Genomic DNA, 16,789 nt, shown 5'->3' on the forward strand with positions numbered 1-16,789 from the left:
TTGACTGCTGTAATGCTTTATTGTCACTGCTCCAGGAGAACGAGGGAGGGCCGGCCTAGTTGAGGCGGCAATGTCCTGAAAGCGAGGATTTATGGGATGTTGGGAGGACTAGCTGGAGGGGTGCACAAAGAGTGGACTAACACGGGAAAGTGTGGTCAGAGAAGTGGAAAGGGGAGGATTGTGAGGGAAATAAGCAAATGAGGGTAGGAGGTGTGGATTTGGAAATTTGGAGCCTTTATAGTATATGGACCTCATTTATTTTCTACACCGCTTATCTAGGTCATTGTCACGGGATGCTAGAGCCTGCAATAGAATCACATGAGCCTATCTACCTTGAACTGCTCACTAGCCAATTACAGAGCACATATAGACAACCAAACATTCTCAACTAAATGTTTAATTAACCTGCAAAGCAAGATGTTACCCTAACCCGCGTCCGATCAGTGTAACCATTCTAAAAACAACCTTTTATTGTACTCTTAAGTCAAACCTTTGACTTTATTGTAATGACTGATCCTCCTTGGTTATTTGTCCACCAGGTAAAGGTTGTATTCGGAGTTACTTGGCCATACGGATTCATATTAAATTAAGCGGTTAAACCACTGCCTCTTTTCTGCCCGTCCCAGTCAGTACATTCTGGTGTCTTTATGTATCCAAAATTGAATGCAAGAGCTGCTGCAATTGACAAGTAACAGAGGACAGTCTTATCCAGCTCTCCAGTGTTGACACTACTACTAATCCCCTCCACCTGCTCAAACAGCCACCTCCCCAAAAAACACATCCCTCCCTCTTTTCCACAAGCCCGTGCCGGGGACCCCCAGGGACAGGCTGCACCTCTGCCTTGCTTGGTCTCCACACCGGTTATCATCACAGACCTGGCATCTCTCCCCAACCCCATCCTGCATCACGCACACTAATCACACCCCAAATACAAATAGTTCTCCAATGTTTGGAAGAGACTCTTTGTTTGCATCGGGGCCTAACAAAATAATTTTTACAACCTAACCAGTTGTGATTAGGGCAGAGAGAATTGAATTTATGTGGCATTGATAATATTAATATTAGCCTAATTAATTATGTTGTTTGAACATGCTCGGCTGTGTGTACCTTCTACACAACGCCAACCAGCCGGAGCTGGAACCGAGCTCTCAGGCGTCTCTATCTCACCCCCGTCCATGACTACTGCACACAATTCATCAAGCCAGAGATATCTAATCCCCTCCGGCGCTGCTCACTTCCCCAAGTAGAAGAAAGAACTTTGCTCCGGTGGCAAGAATTCCCATGAATACTTGATGACTTCTATAGAAATGGAAGGGGTTTTTATTTCACTTTGAAAGTGACATTCACACATATTAAAGCACCGGGCCAACTTGCCGTCGTTGCTCGTCTCCTTTGAGGATAAAGGCAAAGATAAAATCCATCCATTTTGTTTAATGAGTCTCTGGTTAAGGTAAACAGCACTACATTGGGAGCAGCTTTGCAGAGAAGACATTTCCAGCATCATCCATACTTCCTCTTTTAGTGCAAAAAGACAGCAACCGCGGCACAAGCGCTGAGTGAAGAGCTTCTCCCTAGTGTATTTCTCTAATCAGTAAAAGTCAGTATTTCATCTCCGCTGACCCGGAGTGTGCACTTCTAGCCGGGAACGTCTTTGAGCAAGTGTTGATCTCTGCAATTACAGTGACACATGCTCAGTGACCCATCGCAGCAGTCATCTGAACCAACAAAGGACCACCCAAACCTCTGAAGAGGTTCTCAGACCTGCTTCGAGCTTGGATCTCACTTCGTTTCAGTGGCCTCTTGACATTTGCTTTGTGCTTTGGGGTCAATGGTCAGCGAGGTGGTCATGTGTCTCTCTTATCCTGACAGAGCTCCATCCCCTGCTTCTCGTGCTGATCAAGACATTATTTGTTTCCCTTTACAGCAGGTTGAGGGTTTATTCTGGGTGCCCAATGGCAGCCAGAGAATTGATAGAGTTGGCACAATCAAAAATAATGTTTTTTTTGTACATAAATCAATGTCCATTTAAGGTGAAATCTAAATATGGGTGACATTAGTATTTAAAAACAAATATTACATTGATACACATTTTAAGCAAGAGGTAAAATGCACATAACCCCAAGGAACAGTTACCATCAGGCGTTTTGATGCCAACGCTAGGAAAGTCTATCAAGTTGCATCCTCTTAAGCGGAGGCGTCTCTATCCAAAGTGCATCAATTCATTGAAGCATGGCAGCGGACTCTGGTATTGGACGGAGGGTGTTTGCCAAGTGTTGGCTCAGTCATTAGCTGAAGTGGCGAGCCAATCGTGCTGAACGGTAGTCCACTCGGAGCTGGACGAAAGCGTGCAGGAGGTTGCGGTCCAGATTGGTCAGCTGCTCACCTGAACACACCTGCTTTAGGTTGTCAGGGGCAACGACCAGAAGGTTACAAAGGGCATGTAGAGTGTCAAAGAGCTGCAGGACCAGAGGCACCTGCAGGGTGGATACAGAAAAAAGCATGTGAACAAAAACAGTAATCCTGAACGCATAATCTGATGTAATTACTAATTAGTATACATAGACAAATGTCACAAAGAAACTCTTAAGCTAAGCAACTTAAGATCACACTATGTTCAAATTTAGAGAGCAAACTATGCTTTAAAAGGTTCTAAAAACGCAACACAGTGGCTAAACTGTTTTTTTAAATAGTTCTGTAGTTTAGGTATCAGATTGTTAGATTCCTTTTAAGGTTTTGCATGTCTTGCTTGTTAGTGCTCATTGAATCACCAGTTTGTCAACATCACCAAACATTTGAACTCAAAATTCTTTTGTGTGAATAGTTACTTGTCCAAATGTGCCATGAGATTGATTGCTGGTGACCAGTCCACGATGCACACCACATTTTTCCCAAACTCAGCTGGGATAGGGCCTAGCTCAACTCAACTGTGATGAGGACATCTGGTGTATAAAATGGCTTTCCAACAAATGTTGAACATCATAATGTCTGACTTAATATGAATGATTTACTGAGTTTGCAGTTTGTTTGTTCTTATTTTTTCCTAACAATACAGTCGCAAAAGATAATATGGAAAAACAGAAATATTTAGGCTACAGTTAATTGGCAGGGCACACATTTCAATCAGAAAAGACTGCGGAAATGGCCATGACAATACATAAATACAAAAGATGACAGCTAAATGTCATGTGATGACCGAGAAGAAGATTGGCCAGTGAGTAAGCACCGTTAATAGTTTATATTGGCTTAATGTGTACTACTTATTTTAGTTGCTCATATCTTTGTTTTGATTGAACACTGAACTTGTAGTGAATTGCTTTTTATATTTTTGATCAAAGGTCACTAACCTGGATACTTTGTGACAAGTATTGCCAGGTTGAGTAATAAGGATCTTTTTTTTATCACTGTTAATATCATTTTTAAGGTTTGGGTATGGGAGTTTTTATAGTTTTGACGGCAGAATACATCTGAATTGAATTTTGGAGATGCCAGATTAATCCTTACCAAGACATAGGAAAGGAGCTACGTGAAAAGTTAAGTTATATTTCAAGAGCAGGATGCACAGGCTATTTTTGTAAGGGGGGTGGCCATGTTTTGCCATGGACCTCTGCCCCACTCTCACCCTGAAGTCCTTGGCGCATCGTCGGTATTCAGCCACATCGCAGATGGCCAGCATGCCTCCCATAGAGCTGTAGCTGTACTGTTGGAGGTGCTCGTGAATGAGTCTGTGGAAGCGAACTCCCAACTCTGTCAGCACCGTGTCCACATTCTTGCCATCCATAGATTTCCGCACATGTTCTACCTGCCGTCTCACGTAGACACAGTCTTTGGCACAGGCCTACCCAAATATAATTAAGGAGACATTTAAAACATGGAAGAAGAAAAATATTTCCCTTTTTTATAGCTTATGTCATATTTACTGCGGTGTACTGTATCAGGACGTTGTTTTCATCCTCTGGCTTGAAATCAGTCTTTTTTTGTTCTGTTGCCAAGATGTGCTTCATTTGTCCCACCATGCAGTTTAGCGTTCTGCAGCATTAAATACAAGCAGCATTTACAATCCATTCAAAACCCAATGTGGGTTTTCTGTTGGAACTCACTAACCTGTCTATTCCTGTGTCCAGTTTTACCTCCATTTGTTCGATGACTTCTTTCTTTTTGTGCAAACATTCAGCCAGCTTTGGGGATGAACTGTAAACACAAATTTGAATAATAACGCAAACCTAAGGTAGGTCATCTGACAACCTAAATAACTCAACATTAAAATGGTTGAGCAATTGTGTACCTATTGTGTGATACACACAGCAGATTTCATTGTGCTTGAATCAGTATAAAAGCTGAATAAAACTGTATTTTACAAATATATGCTGACTTTTTTATATTATCAGGAGTCACAATTGTCATATGCTTATTGTTCTGTTTGTACAAGCCCAATACCAATGAACTTGGGAGTCATGTTAAATATAAATAAAAACAGAATACAATGATTTGCAAATCATGTTAAACTTAATATGTTTAAACCAATACACTACAAAACACGTGATTTTTAATGTCCAAACTAATAAACCTTGATTTTAGAAAATAATCATGAACTTCGAGTTTCAAAAATGTACTTTGCCATTTTTTAATTAGAATTGTCTTTTTCAGTATGTGTACAGATTGTGTAGCCAATAAAGCGTTTAACCTTATTAGAGGCATAAGATGGTCGTTGAACTGCTTGTCAAACAAGTGAAATATGGAGTTTGCCTGTTGGACAACATCAAGGAAGTACAAATTGGCATTCTTGGCATCTGAGGAGGGAATTGCTGTATGGAAGCAAGAGAGCGAGAATATAATCAAATGATACGCTTGAGTGTTGGCCCAATGCAGTCAAATCTTTATTTCTCTTCTATGAATTCTTCTCAGTAAAAACACTTTAGTGGCAGCTAAAGTTAAACTAAGATAACATTTCACATGATTCACCTGTTCTCCGACACAATCCTAAAAGATGACTGTACCTGAAAGGCCGATCTCCAAAGCATAGTCAATGTGGTCCACACAAAGATGCTCGACCAGCAGCAAGAAGATTAAAAAGGCGTTCTTTGGCAAGTCTGCTGGATCTGAAAGCTGTGATTGTGATCAAAAAGCCAAGCATGAGGTTTGGATTACGAAGCATAGCCGAACTTAAAACGTAACACATGTAGGCTCACCCTGTTGCATCTCTCAAAGGCGTGACGAGTTTCTTGCAGAAGGTTGACCACCAATTCCGGAGAGAGAAACGTTTCCCCGTGGGTGTCAATACTAGGGCCCAAGGGTAGATTGGTGCGCTGTCTGATTCGCTCCTTTAGGTCTTGGATACTGCGCGGACAAGAACTTTAACATTAGTACGTGATTGTGAAATGAGCACTGTTTAAAAAATAAATAAAATAAATAAATCTGACCTTCCAGTGCCAATTGGACGTTTCTGGTGATTCTTGGAGTCGTAGTAACGTTGAAGAATCATGGCGCCGCGATTGCGAAGGTAGTCCTTTTCCATATCAATGTAGCTTTCCAGGTAGGAGGAGAAAATGCTCTTTATGAGCTTGGACAGGAAAGTGTGCTTGTCGGAGCCCAGGTTGAACTCACTGAGCTGGGTGGCCAACAACGTGGTTCTGGTGTATTTGGACACAAACCATAAGGATGAAGAATGTGGTATATACATAAAGGAAATGAAAGGAAGAATGGCTTACCTGGTGTAAAGGTCATAGAGGTTCTTGAGGTACTGTTCCACATCAGAGTGTCGTGTGCCATCCAGTTTTTCCCTTACATGGGCCTAATCACACAGAAACTTGTTAATAAAAGGCCCATTGAGAAAAGTCACTTTCAAAAGTCGACAAAAGAAGTACCTGTAATTTGTTCTCAAAGATATTCTGGATGAGTTTGGCCATGATGGTCTCTGGGCTGCTGAAGACCTCGCCTACCTGTTTGTTGACCCTTTGGCAGAGGGCTGCTGTGTCTTCAAACACATTATTCTTCATGTAAGCACCCTAGACCCAATGCAAGGACTACATTTAATAACTACACATCCCATTTTTAGTAAAAGAAACCTCACTTACATCCTGACACTGTTTGATGTAGACATCGACACAGTGAGCGTAGCCCTTCAGAAAAACAACACAATGGTTACAATTTTTAGTAATAAGAGGAAAACCTAGAAAAAAAAATAAAAACAGGAACAAAAGAAATACAGTAGCTGCCTGAAAAATTGTCTATTTTCAGTCACCTTGAAATGTAGGAGAACTGCTGCCACCTCCCGCATACGCCCAATCTCTCCCCTGCGCTGGGCAGCAGTGAACTCCTGGATTAGCTGACGCTCCAGGTCATGGTACTTGCCTGAAAACAAAAATACAAAAATACACATGTATAACCTTTCAATGAGGATAACTGTATATGTGGTAGACATAGGAAACTTACTTGCAATTTTGGCTTTGACATCTGAAAATCTGTAGACCACAAAAATAAACAGAAAAAAAGAGATCAGCTTTACAATCACCAGTTTTTGATTATACACCCACAATGTCAGAAGGCCTGATACAAAAGATACCTACATTAAAGCATTTAAAGTGTTGCTTAAAATGTTTTGACATTTTTAAGCAGTGTAAATCGGACTAGAAATTGTGATGACTGACTGTACATTTCATTAGGTAAATTATATAAGCTCTGAATAAAAAATATACCTGCTTTTGTGGATATTAATTGGGCAAAAAAACAGTGGCAAAAACATATATCGTATTTTCCGCACCATAAGTCGCAATTAAGACTTTTTCAAAAGCTGACAGTGTGCCTTATAAATGGATCAATATGGGTAATCATTCCCTTTAGGTCGCTCCATCAGTAGTTGATGTATAACACAACTTCTAACCACGACTACTACAGCTCCATCTAGTGGATCTTTAACAGAATCCCCTACTACCGCCACTACCACCACCACAACCACCACCACCACCACCACCACTACTACCACTGTGTCTTACAATCCGGTGTCCCGTATATATGAAATAAATTTCAAAATAGGCCATTCATTAAAGGTGTGCGGAAAATACGGTAATGTTTTGCACTCCTCATGTAGCTAAATACTATACGTATGAATAATTTTAATTTAAACATTTGCAGTGCAATGATACACCACTGCAGTCCAAAGCGAAAACGAGCATTGTTAAATAAATTAACACCACTAAGACATTTGTTTCACATAACTCTTAGAATTATTATTTTTGTAAACGCTGAAATTTAGATTATGCTGTAAATATGAGATTGGAACACGCGGAATGAAATATCCCCTGAGTCAGACCTTTGTTTCTAAAAACTTATTGAAATTGATGATGCTTACATAAATATATAAAAGGCGGCTTAAGTGTGAAGAATATTTAACATGCTAAATACCGCACCTTGCCCATGTTTGCCAGTGCCCTTGTTTAAAGGTGCCTCTAGGATGTCTGACTCACCTGTCAAATGGCAGCTCCTGGGCAATGAGATGTAGTTTCTGAATTATATCAGCAGCCTCTTTAATCTGAAGAAGGGTAAGGAAATTAACATGTGGAAGAAATGAGCAAGAGCAGGCCATCATGACCATGAGAAGCGGACATCTCTGGAAAAAAAAAAGGCTGTCGGCAGTGTTTCCACTAGGGGGATCATCTTAAAACAGCCCTCCCCGCCTCTCTGTGTTGAACAGCTGGCTGATAACAGACAGGCGGAGCTCACCTGGGCATCAGCACCAGCCGTGCTAACTTAGCAACACATGCAGCTCTATTAGCTTGACTTTTCTCAATGGCCTGTAATCCTGAAGGATTCAAAATCGCTTTCTATAATCTGTCCGGCCAGGGATATCTGCCTGAAAAAAAAATGTTATTTATTTATTTATTTTTTTAAATGGAGGTGCCCCTCCCACCACCACTCCTGACATACACACTGACTGTAAAAAGCCCCGGCCCCGCGAAAGGCCCACTGTATGCAACTCCTCTGTTCCCGCAGATGCCTGCCTCAGCTAACATCATTACTCTGCTCCCGTGAGGAGGATCCAGCCTTTCTGCTCAGCGAAGGTTTTCTAAGTATCTGTCCCCCAGCTAAGATTAGCTAAATCCCATGTAAGTAATGTAGCCGTCTCCCTGCAGTCAGGGTTTAGCAGCACTTGTCTCCACGCTGGCGGGCCATCCCTCCCTTTCAGGAGGATTAGCAAAGCCATTCCCCTCCAGCTATTCTCTTGCAACTTTTCAACCCCTTCCATCTGGAGGTATGCTCTGGAAAAAGGAATCTGGACAGATATGTCCACATCCCTTTCTGGGAATGACGATCTTGACCCTGACACACCCTCACTGTTTCAGACCCCCACCATAAAAAAGCTTACTGAAGCTCATCATAGCACAGTCATCCCAAACAATACAATCTAATATGAACATGGGCCTCCTGCAAGTCTGCATTTTATCTCAACTTCTATGGTTGCGACATACAGTAATACTCAATGTAAATACAACTAGGCTTGGGATGAACAAGGCAAGCCCATCAGAAAACTGTCAAATAGCAGTGTATTTATTCAATCTAGTTAGCTGTGGGATGCAATTTGGGTGATAACTTGACAAGTTATTAAGGGAGTTTTACATCTTAATCCTCCACCGTTTTGCCTGCAGCTGAATATCAGCACATTACTCCTCAGTCGTCTCACAATCTCACAAAGCGGGGGAATCATCCTACCCACCTTGTCTGGGTTATTGAATACATCGCTACGCAGTTCCCCATCCAAGAACTCATTGAAGTAGGTCATCAGACGCTGAGCTTCTACGGCACGTTGTCGTGGAGTGTTCACACCTTCAAGCTGATCGCCCAGGTGACATACTTTGGTTGCCACATAACTGATATGTTCATCCAGCTCCTGAAAATGCTGGAAGGCCACCTGACAAGGGAGGAAAATTCAAGTCATATCATGAAATCGTTCAAAGTAAAGAGTGGTCATTTTACTTGTATAATGACAATAAAAAGCATCCAATTCAATTCAATACAAGTAGTCCAAAAAAGCACACCTGGTTGCTTCTTTGCAGGTCTTGCACTTTGTGGGCAAATTCCTTAGCTTCACGGTGACATTGATGCTCCAACTTCTCAACCCTTCGCTGTATCTTCTCGTCCAGTTGTTTCAACTCTTCTATGTGATTCTCAAACTCCTCCAACAACCTGCCGTGACGGGAAATATGGTGTCAAATTGCAAAATTCATCTGGGATTACGTGTAGGCTGCCTGGAAAAGTAATCAAGTCCCACAAGGTTAAATTCGTCCCACTGACCTCCCAGTCATACTGCGGTTGTTAAAAAGAACAGTGTCACATGCTTAATTCGTAGGTTCCCCGCTTTAAGAAGTTCGAGCAGCTTCGTCAGCTGCATTTTCCGACGCCATAAATGCTACTGAGCAAATGTTCTAAGTCGGCAGCATATTTCACAGAGCAGGAAACATCCCAAAATGATGAGTGTATAATCTTCTGACTAATTCCCTAAGCAAAGGCTGCAGCTTAAAGACATCTCCCAGACTTTCTTTGCCGACACTCATTCCCTGGTTGGTGACTCAAATGTGGTGCCCTTCGAAGATACGTTGTCTCCGACTCTTCACTAAGAGCTTCCGACGAGGTAGTGGCAACAGTTTTGTGGACGAAGTAGATAACGCAGGAAGGATAAACACATGCAGCTAAAGAGTAGTGGCAATTTTTGCTAATGAAAATAACTTCCACCATAAGCATAAACAAGACTACAACAGAACTAAAACTGAACCAATACTATATACGAGACAAATAGTTGACTTACTTATGGATCCGTACTGTTCACCAGAATTGGTATTAGGAATGCTTTATTTTTTTACTCTGAACCAAACAAAACAATCCAATTAGTAATTTAAAAAAATCAAAGAGAAATATGAGTTTAACACTCAGATTTTCAATATGCATAAACACTCCAAGAAATTTAGTTCAAACACAAATTTTAATATAAATGCTGATGCTTTTGAATTCATGAACATGAATAGCAGAAATAAACTAGGACATTGTTATTCCACGGGAATTTACCATGCCATAATGCACATTTCTGTAAATGATGACTTTTTTTTAATTACCGTTTAGGGTCGAATGCTTCAACTCCTCCTTTGGATCCTCCTCCGGGGGTCCGCCAGGCCAATCTTTCAATGTACTCATCAGCATCGAAGGGCTCCTAATGTGCAAAAATCAACATTAGAGTGTCTCACACAAAACTTCACAAGATAGCCTCGTAAACCTCCTGGCGAGAGTTTTTTTCTGAGCCCGTTTTGGGATGTTGTTCCCTAAGCAATAACCCTAACCCTAAAGCAGAAAGGGCATGCAAATAAGAAGAAGCAGCTTTCAGGAAGGCTAGACAGCTAGCTACTGAAGGCTAACCAAACTCAGGAGAGAAGCTTTCATTTTACCTCGAAAAGCTGAGCAGTCGTCGCCATCTTGAAGGATCAGCTGGCGAGGCGAACAATCACAATTTCTACGGAGGAGCGTAAATTCAGCAATAACGCCGACGTCGACATGGATTTTAAAAATGTTGCCTTTTGTTGACAGCTAGCGGGTCCTGCTTCCTGTATGAGACGGGTGGAGACATAGATATCATATATAGAGTGCTGGATTTGAACTGTCCAAATCGGTGGCGTTAGTAAGCGACGGCCATCTTAAAGCAGTAAACATCTCTGGTTGGTTCATCTAGTTTTCTATGTATGTGATATCTACGGGTGGAGACAAAAACAAGAAGTACAGTCAACAAAGCAATCGGTTGTCAAAAATCGCTCAATTCGTTGTTGAACTAGCGAAAATTTATCTTGACTTTGCGACGCCAACCCAGTAAATAAATGAGTTTTCGGGCTTTGTGGATTATTACCCACGATAAAGGTGAAAATGCTTCAGTTCGCTTTTCAAGGTTGGTATATTGCTTGATTGTCAATTTTATTCACGCCTTTCCTTCGCGATCATCCACAGAACGTGTTTGTAACATTGCTAACGTTCACTCGTAGGAGGTTTGCCACTGTGGAGCACCGAGCAAAGAAATTCGGGGGATCCTTGTATGTAGCAGTTCCGGAGGATAGCTCCGTGCTCAAACTCCTGCTCACCGAGCTCGGCCTCTCAGACCCGCACAAACCATTCGTCCTTCTCCGAGATGACTGTCGTCGCTGTCCAAAGACCCCTACTTATGAGCTGCGCGTCGGTCCTGGCCAGGAAACGCTCTGGCCAGTGGTGGTCATCACTCAAGGACCTGTCATCCTAGCTTGTCTGGGTCTAGTGGAGGTTCCACTGGAGCCCCGCCCACCTATGGCCAAACTGATGTGCGTCTCACAGGGCATCACATTTCTCCTTGGATTACAGAATTTTCTCTTGGGACCAGGGGGGAAGTTTGATAATGAGGTGATAGCCTCTCGCTTGGCAATGCTTCCCCCTGTGCTCCTGGAGGTCCTCCCTTTTGGTACACCTCTTGACGTGCCCTCTGTCAAGGCACCCGCCACATCTTCTGTGGTTGCTCCAGCTGGCAGCCAAAAGCACCCAGTTTGGAAGACAGGCTTCCACCGCGGACGGGCTGTAGTTAATATAGCACTGACAGAAACTGTACGCTCCATGCAATACGGTGACCCAAGTAAACAGGACACGTGGGATGTGTACGGCACTGTTATGTGCAAAGTAAGTGGACAGCAAAAGCAAATAAGAACACATGTTTCTTTTTTTCGCCCATCATTTGACAAGAGAGATCGACCTATACCAATTATTATTACCAATATTATTATATCCGAGGGTTCGAACCCAGGTGGGTCCTCATTGTGCGGAGTTTGCATGTTCTTCCTGGGTTTGCATGGGTTTTAGCCGGGTACTCTGGTTTCCTCCCGCATTCCAAAAACAGGGAGGGTAGAATGGTTCAACACTAAATTGCCCCCAGGTATGAGTGAGCACTAATGGTTGTCTGTCTCCTTGATTTGGCGGCCAGCCAATCAAAGAGCATAAGAATACAGACAACAATTTGCGCTCATACTCATACTAGGGTAAATGTAGGGTCAGCCAGCAGGAGAAAGGACAGGAGGCGCGACAGCATCCGAGCCGAAATAACCTAGTTTTGATTGATTTCTTTATTTCGGACGGATTTTAAATGCAGATACCAAAAATCATCAAATTGCCAAATATCGGCGCCGATAATCGGTCGATCTATACATTTGACTGTTTTTTTTCCATTTGACTATTTTAACAGTGTGAAGTGGAAGGGGTTCTCCCAGATGTGACGGTGACCCTCACTCTCCCACCCAATGGATCACCGCTGCAGGATATCCTGGTTCATCATTGCGTCACCTCGCTGGATTCCAGTATCTTGACTGCCTGCAGCGTTGATAACAGCGATGGCTCGTCCTTCTCCGGACCGTACAAGTTTCCCTTCTCTCCTCCCCTGGAGCCTTTCCGACTATGTGGCTACACATCACAGGTTAGCATACACAGCCAATATGATTTAGTACTACATTCGACATTTCTTGCATTTATCATTTCATTTTAAAATCTCCCATAGGTACCTGTCCCCCCGATCCTTGGGTCATATCAATTAAAGGAAGAGGAAAAAATCCTGCTTTTGTCTGCCAACCTGAAACTCCATGAGAGTGTGAAGAATAGTTTTGAGTACTGTGAAGCACACCTATCTTTTTTTAACAGGTAATCAAGGGGGGTATATGCCTTTCAATCTCATGCAATTTCATTTTCTCCTCATATCTATTTAAGATGTTTTTTTAACAATAAGACCACCTTACTATGAAGACTGTGGCTTATTTAAGGATATTTACTGGGTAGAGTAATGAGTTGCATGGCTTCTGGTATAAACATACCATAATATAATGTGGAACCTTGCATCTCAGAGCCTGGTACGGTTTATATAGGAACAAATATCGTTTTCCTGTATAAAAAATGATATGTGCAGTTTATAATCTCAAAATAATAACATATGAATAGACATACTGTATATGAAACATCTTTTGTTATGCCATTTGACCTCTTTGGATTTCTGAACATTTTTTTCCACAGGAAGCTCAAGTGTGAAGGTGTCCGTTATCAATGTCACATCTTATTAACTATTTAGTAAACTCTATACTCTCTTTTATAATAATTAAAGATAAATAACATGAATTATTGCCATGAATATTGAAAGCAACATTGCAAGTTTGGTTTAGTCATATCACTTCTTAAATCTAATGTCTAATGGGGAACATTTCTCCCTGCTCAGCCAAAATGATATTTTGAAGCAGTATGGTCAAAACTATACTATATGACTATACGACTTAATCTATAGCCTCTCTGCCTATGAATCTTTTTTGTACAGGTCTCAGATGGGCTTTATGGATGTTAAAGTGAGCTCTGGACATGTTGATGTGTTCAAGGAGAAGAACCTACTGGTATGGGTACTTGGTGAGTGTTGAATTATCAGAGAACTCTTGTCAAGAAGCTAACAAATTCTTTTCCACTTTTGAACATTCAGGACCAAAGTTTCCTAAATCTCGTGAAGTTACAATGGAAGGCAGGATCAACTTTTCAGGGCCAGCAGCAGGACCTACTGACCCCATTTGTACAGAACTCACAGCTTATATGAAAGTAGGTTAACACATACACACTTCTGTGGAAAATCTTCATTTATTCGTGTATTGCACCATGTATTTTGTATTTTGTTTTATTTGCCTTGCAGTTGTACTTTAAAGTGCCTGACATCACACTCTCTGGATGCTGCGTGGACCAAAACTCAGTACAGGTGTATTCGTCAGCCAAACCAAAAATAATAACTTGTAAGTTTACACTATATACTTTTGATATGATATACACTGATACCTCTACTTATGAAATGAATTGGTTCCCGGACCTTGCTTCATAATTTGTATTTTTGGTAAAAAGAGCAGTATTTTATATGTAAATCCTCTAATTTGTTCCAGTCCTGAAAAAAACTACAAACTAAACCCTTTAAAAATGATGAAAGTGTCACAATTTAGTATAAAGAGATGTGAAAAACGTACAAAAATTATGGAAATTTATTTTATAATGAATAAAAACTTTTCAAAAACATTTATTAGTGCAGGTGCATGAGAGTTGTGGTGAAACAGCCAATGCGAGGCCAGTAGAATGTAGGGACATTGTCAAGCAGGACACAACGCTACCACGACATTTTCAAAATAAAAAAGGACAAAGGAAATGTATTGACATTTTGGGGATTTCGTAACTTGGATCGTTTTCATATAGCGGGAAAATAATTTCCATTTCAAAGTGTTTTGTCACCGGAAATTTTCATATGTACGTAGAAGCATTCGTAAGTAGAGGTACCACTGCATATTATATTAATTCATATTTATAATCTATTCTGATTATTTTATTTCTAATGCATCCTTCTTTCAGCTCGGGCACTTAAATCTAAAGACTATTACATTTGGAACTCGACAAGTCCTGCTCCCATATGCCAGATGTCTCTGTAATCTGGACTCAAATCAAGGACGACACATTTCTCCAATATACTCAGTGATGATTAAATTGGAGGTATAAAGTTTAACTGGATTAAATATTGATTAAAAAAACACTGAAAGTACTTCCGACTCCTTTTCAACCTTTCTTCATCCTCCTCCCTTCCATTTAGCCCCTTACAGGCATAAGGGCCACCCCTCGCTCTGACGGGCCCACTTCAGTGACTCTCCATCAGCCGGATAATTAGCAGCTGGGGCCTTGTCATCAGCTGTTGTAGTCCTGCAGAGGCCGGGGCCAGCAGGGCAGTGAAAGGCTTGACTGCCTTGAACACTGCCTTGCTGACAAAAGGCAACTCTTTAGAGCTGGCAGGGGTCTTTGCACCAGCCCCCACCACTTTTGACCCCCGTACCCGCCCTGTCAACTAGTGAGTAGTTCAAACAAACAACCTCTCCAGCCAGGTTGTGATTGAGCGCTGACCCTCTGGCCCTCCGAGACATTAAAGCAGTGGGAAACATTCAGCTGGTGGACCTGACTAATTGGCGAAAGAGTCACAAGGATGGATGAGATTGGGCTTTCTGTTGATGTTATGTAGGTGAACTAACTTCATTGGAGTGCTTTGTTTGTTGGTTTTGTAGAACACAGTTGTCAGTCTATCACAGCCCCATTAAGGCAAACTTTCTAATATGTACGCTATCCTCAAAAGTAATTTGAAGGTAATCAGTAATAGGAGTTTTTTTGGGAACTTAACAAGGTAGGAACTCCCATCAAAGTAACGCATAACTAGTGTTAAAGGGTTAAATCAGAGGAGGTTGTGCCCCACCCACTACTCCATCCAGACTCTTCTGAGTGCCCCATTGTCTGCTGTTGGCCTCTTGTGCCCCCCTCACCGCTCCAAATGCCACATTCTCACGTGGATTTCCACTCACAAGGCTGACCATGACCAATCCTTTGTCAATTGGAACCAATTGCTCACACAACATACTTCACCTTCTTGAGTGTCCACGCCGAGCGACGGATACCGAGACCTCTCGGGTCTTCTCCTTCGCCGTGATTTGGCTTTAAGGCCTAGTGTGTATGGGTAGCCAGCTGGAAAAGGTTTTTTTTATCCTCAAGATGACGCCAGACTGGCTCCTCATGTCTACAGTCATTGACTTCTTGCTGGTGGATTTGTCTCGTTCAGGCACTGTCTTGTTTTAATGCTCCAGTGCTTTCAGCTGAGTAGCCTGAAGCTTTACATTCAGTTGTTCCACTTTAAATTCATCGTGACTAAAGGATTCTATTCTATTCGAAATATACTCCATGTGCACTGTAAAGTTGAAACCATTTTTACGCCCAAAAGTGCTAAGTAAATATGTTGAAATGTACACCAGTTTTCAAACTCACCCAAAATTAGGCAATTTAAATGTCATAAAAGTTTTTTTTTTCTTGTAGTACTGTCTTCAAAACCATTTGTTTCCAGTTTATTCCAAAATAATGCCAAGGGATAATTTTCCAGTGTTTGCTCGAAAAAGGAAAACTGCTAAAACCAATTTCAGAACCCTTTTTGGCCACATTTAAACAAATTAAAAAATATAATAATTTTGTGAGACATCTACATTAGCAATTATTTTGCAGTTATACCTCATAGTCGCTGAGAGAGGTCGCTAAATCTCAACATTTAAGAAAAGGTCGCCTCATTGACTGCTGGGCGAGGCAATCACATTTTAGGTGACGTTGTTTAATGGTAATCTGGCCCTAGTGGATTGCAAATTTGTCTTACAGTCCCGAGATGCTGCATTGAATTCTTTTTGATTAGCGAAAGCATGAGCTCCCCGTGCTTGTGTGGGTTCTTTCTGGGTAGTCGGAGCTATTCCGACACGCCCAAAATGTTTCATCAAAGACATAGAAAATTTACCAACAACCTTTTTTATTAGCTTATCCATTCCAATTAATTTCAACTGGGATGGTGGCAGTGAATGAATAATTTTTTTTCACTGTCAACCCTTCCACTTCAAATGAATTGGACGTCCATCACCGTCCATGCCTGCCAATCAATTAAATATGATCAACACATATAGTTCACATCAATGTGGGTGCATTAATGACCTTTTATATGATGTATTTAAATTCAGTATTAAGAAAAAAAGAAATCAGTATTACTTCATTGATATACATATTGACCCTCCACCTTGTGCCCATAGTTATCTGGGATAGGCTCCAGCTCACCCTGTGACCCTTGTGAAGATAAGCAGTTCAGAAAATGAATGAATATTATTAATGCAGTGCAATTTAATTCTCTTAGTGAAGCATGACTCATGAACAAGCCTTAAAAGAATAAGTGATTGCTGTC

The 16,789-nt window shown here is 41.4% G+C and overlaps 2 protein-coding genes across 3 annotated transcripts; one reads left to right on the forward strand and one right to left on the reverse strand.

The window, feature by feature from the left end:
- Positions 1-1,289: 1,289 nt before the first annotated feature.
- Positions 1,290-11,270, reverse strand: exoc5 (exocyst complex component 5). The gene is made up of 19 exons (XM_077621090.1): positions 11,109-11,270; positions 10,428-10,583; positions 10,101-10,195; positions 9,030-9,177; positions 8,708-8,902; positions 7,461-7,525; positions 6,430-6,458; positions 6,239-6,348; positions 6,072-6,116; positions 5,862-6,002; positions 5,706-5,788; positions 5,418-5,627; positions 5,187-5,334; positions 4,995-5,103; positions 4,682-4,802; positions 4,102-4,188; positions 3,918-4,026; positions 3,620-3,835; positions 1,290-2,474 (listed from the first exon to the last, which is right to left on the reverse strand). Exons 2-19 carry the CDS (start codon positions 10,452-10,454, stop codon positions 2,286-2,288), a joined length of 2,127 nt encoding a protein of 708 aa, XP_077477216.1. The 5' UTR covers positions 10,455-10,583; positions 11,109-11,270; the 3' UTR covers positions 1,290-2,285.
- On the forward strand, positions 10,397-16,693 carry ap5m1 (adaptor related protein complex 5 subunit mu 1). Of its 2 annotated transcripts, XR_013305209.1 has the most exons (9): positions 10,397-10,918; positions 11,013-11,670; positions 12,230-12,457; positions 12,539-12,678; positions 13,340-13,425; positions 13,496-13,608; positions 13,700-13,796; positions 14,398-14,535; positions 14,633-16,693. XR_013305209.1 is itself a non-coding variant. In XM_077621091.1 (8 exons), the coding sequence occupies exons 1-8, from the start codon at positions 10,851-10,853 to the stop codon at positions 14,472-14,474; spliced, it is 1,467 nt and encodes a 488-aa protein (XP_077477217.1). In that variant the 5' UTR covers positions 10,397-10,850; the 3' UTR covers positions 14,475-14,584. The 2 variants fall into 2 exon arrangements, 1 of the variants encoding a protein (XP_077477217.1); XM_077621091.1 differs by lacking the exon at positions 14,633-16,693 and having other exon boundaries at positions 14,398-14,584.
- Positions 16,694-16,789: the final 96 nt, after the last annotated feature.

This window comes from Stigmatopora argus, chromosome 15, assembly GCF_051989625.1.
Source record: "Stigmatopora argus isolate UIUO_Sarg chromosome 15, RoL_Sarg_1.0, whole genome shotgun sequence".
NCBI classification, from domain to species: Eukaryota; Metazoa; Chordata; class Actinopteri; order Syngnathiformes; family Syngnathidae; genus Stigmatopora; species Stigmatopora argus.